This window comes from Chiloscyllium plagiosum, chromosome 48 (assembly GCF_004010195.1).
Source record: "Chiloscyllium plagiosum isolate BGI_BamShark_2017 chromosome 48, ASM401019v2, whole genome shotgun sequence".
Taxonomy (NCBI): domain Eukaryota; kingdom Metazoa; phylum Chordata; class Chondrichthyes; order Orectolobiformes; family Hemiscylliidae; genus Chiloscyllium; species Chiloscyllium plagiosum.
The window spans coordinates 5,837,712-5,844,418 of record NC_057757.1 but is presented as its reverse complement, the minus strand read 5'-3'; the positions used below and the strand labels follow the sequence as shown (position 1 = coordinate 5,844,418).

The window sequence follows — 6,707 nt, the reverse complement described above, 5'->3', positions numbered from 1 at the left end:
CTGACCTGCTGCGCTTTTCCAGTAACACATTTTTTAGCCAAGATCCTAAAACCCAATCAAATTTGAATTTTACTGCTTTGACAACATCGAACTAATGAGACGATCCAATATTTGACGTATTAAAAAAAACGGAGGTATTTTGGACAGTTAGCCAGAAAGAGCACCAACAGTCACTGCTATTTACCACACACTCTGTCAAAAGTACATTTTTCATATGAAACAACTTTGCAGAAGATCGATGACGACCCAGGGAGATATATAAACAGGAAGACCGACACTGGAGATGAGTGCTGTCTGGTTTTGAAAATTAAGTTGCTGTAAATTTAATAGGGACTTTATTGGATTAGTAGATTGTTATATAGAGTGGGAGGTAATAAATCTTTGAGAGAAAGGAGATGTAAATGGTTATTGTTTAATGTTCACTTTTAGAGTTAAAGAATAAAATTGATATTTTTGTTAAATAGTGGAATTTGCATAGTTCTCTGACACTTCTGCTTTAACAGATTGCGAGGCGAGCCTGTGTGTTTGGTTTAATGAGCAGAAGGGTTCACTGCCATGTCATAACAGGTTTCATAGCTCCTCTGGTCATGATTTATGTCAATGCTTAACAATGAAACTGCCCATGTAAACATTTCAATAGAAACCCAGATTGGTTGAAAGCTACTTACTGGTCTAGCAATCCTGAGGATAGGAGATCAAATCCCACTTACGTCAAAGGTTGGGAATTCTGTAGCAAGCAACTCACTTCCCAACTCAAAGCCTGTCTACTGTCTACAAAGCAGAAATCAGGAGTGTGATGGAATACTTCCCACTTACCCGGATGAGGGCATCTACAACAATACTCGGGGAGCTCTGCACCATCCGAACAAAGCAGCCTGCTTGACTGGCACCCCATTTCAGTACTTTTGTACAGTGGCTGCAGTGTGCACTACGTACAAGCTGCAAAGCTCCTGAGACAGCACTTTCCAAACCCGTGAACTCCTCTATGCGGAAGGAGGAGGGTAGCAGATACGTGGGATTACAGCTGCCTGTAAGATCCCCTCCAAGCCACAAACCATCCAGAGGTGAATGTATATTGTTGTTTCAGTATTGCAGGTAAAATCCTGGAAACCCCCTCCCTAGCACCACTGAGTGTCTCTACACCATTCAGGATATAGAGGTTCAAGAATGCAGCTTGCCATCACCTTCTCAAGAGGGCAATAGAGATTATTTATAAATTCTTGCCCAGTTAGCATAGCATGGCATAGTTGGGGTATGAACAGGAATAAGTTTTTTTTTTAAAAAGTGAAACACAAAAAAGAAAGCACAATCCCATCAATTTCCATTTTCATTTATATCAGTCTGTTAACTCAAATTTACCTGCCTCGATTCTGTAACATTCCTGTGCCCTCATGCAACAGCAATGTGTCAATTTCGGTTTTGGTATTTTTTTAAACTCATGCTCCAGACCTTTCTCGGAAAGGAGTGCCAGATTTCCAGAGTGCTGCCTTTGAAAGGGGGAAAGAGGGAAGCAGAGATGATGGATGATCTCAAGAGGGAAATAAGGCAGGCCCTTGATGGAAATAAACTTGCGAAGCTTTTTGGGGAAGGTTACAACCGGACTATTTTTCCTTATTCTTTCCTGGGTTGTTGTTACTGGGCAAGGCCAGCACTTGCTACCTGCCCCTAATCACCCTTGACCTGAACTTGGCTTGCTCAGGCATTTCAGATTAACAGTCAGCCACATTGCTGTAGACCTGAAGTCACACGTAAGCCAGACCAGGTAAGGACAGTGGATTTCCTTCCCTAAAATGCAGATGGGCCTTTTACAACAATCAATAATAGTTTTGTGGTCACCACTGAGACTTCCAGATTTGATCAAACTCTACTGAGGCACTTTGGTGGGATTTGAACCTACGTTTCCTCCAGAGGAACAGGCTGGGCCTCTGGATCAATCCAGTGACATTACCATTACACAACTATCGCTCAAGGACACATGGCCTACTCCTGCTCTTATGCACGTACCTCTGTAGTTGCAGGCTCAGGTTGGTAGAGGGAGTCATGGAGCAGATTGCGGCATTGACTTATGAGACAAAGATAGGTGTGTCTATGACAGCACAAGCTCTAATTTCTCTAACATCACATCTGCAGACCAGATTGTAGGATGTGATCAATTTTACACATGATGCAACTTGATTCTTTTCCTTCCTTTATGACAGAGACTATTAGACATCGAGCTAAATGTCTACATTTAATTTTATTAATTTGGGGATGTGGGCTCTGCAGGCAAGGCCAGCATTTGCTGCCCAATCCTAACTGCCCTTCAAAAGGCAGTAACCTCCCTTAAGTGTGTGATCAGTAGGGCAGCCAGTGTGTTGTTTGGGAAGGAGTTCCAGGATTTTGACCCAGTGACACTGAAGGAACAGCAGTACATTTCCAAGTCAGGATAGTAGGTGGCTCAAAGAGGAATTTGCAGGAGGTGGTATTCCCACAGATCTGCTGCCCTCATCCTTCTAGGTGTTAGGACCCGCAAGTTTGAAAGGTGCTGTCTAAGGAGACCATGGGGAGTTGCTGCAATGCACCTTGTAGATGGTACTCACTGTCACTACTGTGCGTTGGTAGTGACAGGAGTGAACATGGAAGATGTTGGATAGAGTGCCAACCAAGCAGTATGCTTTGCCCTGTATGGTGCTGAGCATCTTGGGTACTGTTAGAACTGCACCTTTCCAGGCAATTCTCAAGCACCAATTGTATTCTACCAGCGAAAGTAAGCCAACTTTTAATCAGGAGACCTTGCTGCAGTTCCAGTCACAAGCTCAGATTGCTACAGTTTGAAGAGACTCTTTTTTTTTTAAAATGGACTTCTTCCAAAGCCATCATTCCTTACTTGCACACCTCTCTGGGCAGACATTCTTACAGCAGCAAACTGAGACACAGGTTGCAACCCACTTACCAGCACGGTCGCCCTTCATGGAGTCCCAGATGTTGCAATTGAAGTCGTCGTAGCCAGCCAGCAGGAGACGGCCGCTCTTGGAGAATGCCACCGATGTGATTCCACAGATTATGTTGTCATGTGAATACATCATCAGCTCCTGGTCTGCCCGCAGGTCAAACAATCGGCAGGTGGCATCGTCTGATCCCGTGGCAAAGGCGTTCCCGTTAGGGAAGAACTAGAGAGACAGACAGGGAGCGAGCGCAAAGGGGAAAATGCAGAGGCAGGCAGGAAGACGGCATGGAAAGTAAACAGTACAGTGAGGAAGGGGGGAGTGGGGGAAGGAGAAAGGGAGAGAAAGAGAGATCAGCACATCAATTACACAGCTTTCTTCCACTCCTCACCATTGGCATTTCCATGGGAGCAGCAGCATATCATAATCACCCCATATTAACTAACCCTCTCTCCTTCCAATTTCCCTCTGCATCGTTCCTTGACAGGAACAGAAATCGGCCAATCAGCCCAAATCTGTTCCACAATTCCGAGAGATCGTGCCTCGACTCCATCTACCCACCTTTGCTCCGAATGCCTTCACACCCTTACCTGATTAAAACTTAATTTGCACACTTGGACATTTTAAACTAACCCCTCACCTCAGCAGCTTTTCTGGAAGAGTGCATTCCAATTTTCCAAACCCCTTTATGAGAGGGACTGTTTTTTTGTTTACAACATCCTCAGTGCGGTTCTAATTTTATGGTTATGCTCTGGACTCCTTATATACTAATGTCCCTGCTCCCATGTGTATGAAAACAAACACACATGCAAAGAAAGATTAATCCCCTTTTCTCTCTTTAACACCTTGATTCATCGCCCTCTTATTCCTCTTCAGCAAACACATCTGCACTCTTCACCTCATAATGTAACCTGTTTAGCTCGGGTATCATTCTGGTCACTGCTCCACTCACTCAAGGTAAAGTACAACCTTTACCTGAGGTGGTGTGGTGATCAGCATTGTGTCACAAGCATTTCAGGGAATGAGGCTCTTGCTGACAGCACTCAATCGTCAGGTATCATTAGCCTGCCCTACACACTTTTCCTTTCTCAGTCAGTGCAGTGATGATCAATTCGCCACCTTATTCACGCCAACTTCTGGCCACTTTCTCTTCCTCTCTTAACCTGCAACTATTTCCACTTACTTCCTTTGGAAGAGTTCCTTAAAATCTACCTCACAAACTCACCTTTTGTTCACTAATAGTGCCTTAGAAGACACACCTTTCGGTTATAAAACCTTGGCAAGTTTTGATAGGTTGATGGTGCTTTTTACGAGTTGATGCCGCATTCGATTCAAACCATTATTTGCCCAGTTATGTTTTTCTCTCTCTCTGTTCTGCATTAAGGGCCATCCCCAATAGCTCTCTCCCACCCCAATGCTTTCTCCTAGACTGACGTCCCCAGAACAGTTGGGCTCAGAGAGAGACGCCCTGGCAACTTACACAAACAGCATTGATGTCAGACTCATGGCCAGTGAAAGTCTGCCGGCACATGCTGTCGCGCACGTCCCACAGCTTGACTGACGCGTCACAGGCTCCTGACACAAAGGTCTTGAAGTCTGGCGAGAGGGAGAGGCTCATGACATCTCCACTGTGGCCTGTGAATGTGGTCGTCTGCTGCCCAGTTTCAATATCCCACAGGGCACTGTGAAAACAGAAGGTGAAGTTGTTTACATGGCAGAAAGGTCATAAAGCCACAGATGTCTTTTTTCTGAAAGTTAATACCTACTGGAAGCAAATTACAATAGCATTTTTTGCTCCGGAGTAACAAGAATCCTTGCACTCCAGAAAGTTAGACAAGCGTAGTGACAATCTCAAACACTCATCGTGTAAGAGCTGGGGGATGTGTTTGCCCTCAGGGCTTTGGCAATGTGGGCAAAGCCACATTTACTACCCTTCAAGTGTAACTGTTGCATCAATTGCTGTGTTAAAATTAAGGATAAGCAAGTGGAGAACCTGGAGCATGTGCAAAGACAAACTGCTGGGCCATTGGGCTCATCGGTTGGAGGCAAACATATGAGGCAAACTATAGATAAAGCCACAAGGATTGGCATTCGTACTTAACCAACCAGCTACGGATCCATTTATCAGGAAATGCCCTGACAAGCTGCCAGAGACTGCTCCTTCTATATTATAATGATGGAGCTCAAAAGGTCAGATTGCTTTGGATGTTGCAGAGCTCAGAATTGGCAGGGCTTGACAGATTACTCTCCTCAAACATTACCGAGTCAGCTTTTTGATAAATTTGCAGCTTGTGTTTGTTCTTTCCTTTATATTCTGGTGGCGCACACCAGAGATGGAGAAAGTATGGCTGAATTTAAACTTGGGTGGCAGGATGTGGATTCAGTGCTAAGGCTACTACTCCAGCCCCTTAACCACATCACGACTGACTGCTACAAAAATGGGCCAGAGTAGGGAGAATCCGAAGTGCTTTGGTTGAAGATTCCACCAGCCTCATGGTGCAGTTTGGCCCATGAGTCCAAGTTTGGGCCAAGGCCCACTGGACCCAAATGGGGCGTTAAGACATCGATGCAGCCCTAAACCTCTGGCTTGCCAGGTCTAAAAAAGGTCCTGTCTGCTCTCATTGCTGCATAGAAAAGATCCTGGGGTGCTGTTTCCAAGATGACAGGCAAGGCAGACCTCTCTTGTCCCTGGGCCAACATTTATGCCTCCCAGCTAACAACTTTTTTTTAAAAAAAAGTTATTTTGCTATTCGTAGGAGCTTGCCATGTGCAAATCAGTTGCTGCATTTTCTGCAATATTGAAATGGAGTCACTGTTATAAAGTGCTTCGCTGGGTACAAAGCTCCAGGGATTGCAAAATGCACTGCACACACGCAAACCTCAATTTCTTTTCACCTTCAAATCTACTCCTTCAACCACCTTCCTTAGCCAAACTGATGACTGGAATCCAAACCGGGCGGCACGGTGGCACAGTGGGGGCGGCACGGTGGTTAGCACTGCTGCCTCACAGCGACAGAGACCCGGGTTCAATTCCCGACTCAGGCGACTGACTGACTGTGTGGAGTTTGCACGTTCTCCCCGTGTCTGCGTGGGTTTCCTCCGGGTGCTCTGGCTTCCTCCCACAGTCCAAAGATATGCAGGTGAATTGGCCGTGTTAAATTGCCCGTAGTGTTAGGTAAAGGGGTAAATGTAGGGGAATGGGTGGGTTACGCTTTGGCGGGTCAGTGTGGACTTGTTGGGCCGAAGGGCCTGTTTCCACACTGCAAGTAATCTAATCTAATCAAGCACCATTTTGCTACCTGATAAGTGAGTGCTGCTTTTGCACTTTGCAGTTCAATCATTTTGTGGGTTTGCTGTGTGTTAACATCCAGCCACTGGTCAGTCCACTGTCTGACCAAACAATACTTCAGTTGGTTGGTTCCTTCGCCCACAAACATCCTCGGGTTGGACTTTCAATGAACAAATCAAACTGTTCTCTCGTTTTGGGAGGGAAGGTGAGATTAAGAGACAGCACCAGCTCAACGCCAACATTGGTTACTTGAGGTGGGGACGCAATGAACTCACCAAGTTGTATCACCAGAGCTTGTAACAATCTGGTTATCATCGAGAAAGCGGCAGCAGGACAGGTAACCTACAAAACAACAGAGAATAATAGTCACCAAGATGAACACTTACTCCCGAGGTGAGCAGGAGGGTCAAACAGTTCCTCACCACCATTCATGGAAGGAGGTAGCTGCTAGTTAGGACAAACCTTACAGGGGGTGGGAGTAGAGAGGATAGGGA

General features: G+C 45.6%; 1 protein-coding gene across 9 annotated transcripts in view; it reads right to left on the bottom strand.

Annotated features, from left to right (window-relative positions):
* Nucleotides 1-6,707, bottom strand: part of LOC122544349 (guanine nucleotide-binding protein G(I)/G(S)/G(T) subunit beta-2) — a 171,047-nt gene that overhangs the window by 7,058 nt on the left and 157,282 nt on the right. For all 9 annotated transcript variants that reach the window (XM_043683563.1, XM_043683560.1, XM_043683562.1 and 6 more), the window contains 3 exons: nucleotides 6,489-6,555; nucleotides 4,405-4,606; nucleotides 2,933-3,149 (listed from right to left, as the gene is read on the bottom strand). In XM_043683563.1, coding sequence (XP_043539498.1) covers nucleotides 2,933-3,149; nucleotides 4,405-4,606; nucleotides 6,489-6,555 — 486 coding nt within the window. The remainder of the gene's footprint in view (nucleotides 1-2,932; nucleotides 3,150-4,404; nucleotides 4,607-6,488; nucleotides 6,556-6,707) is intronic.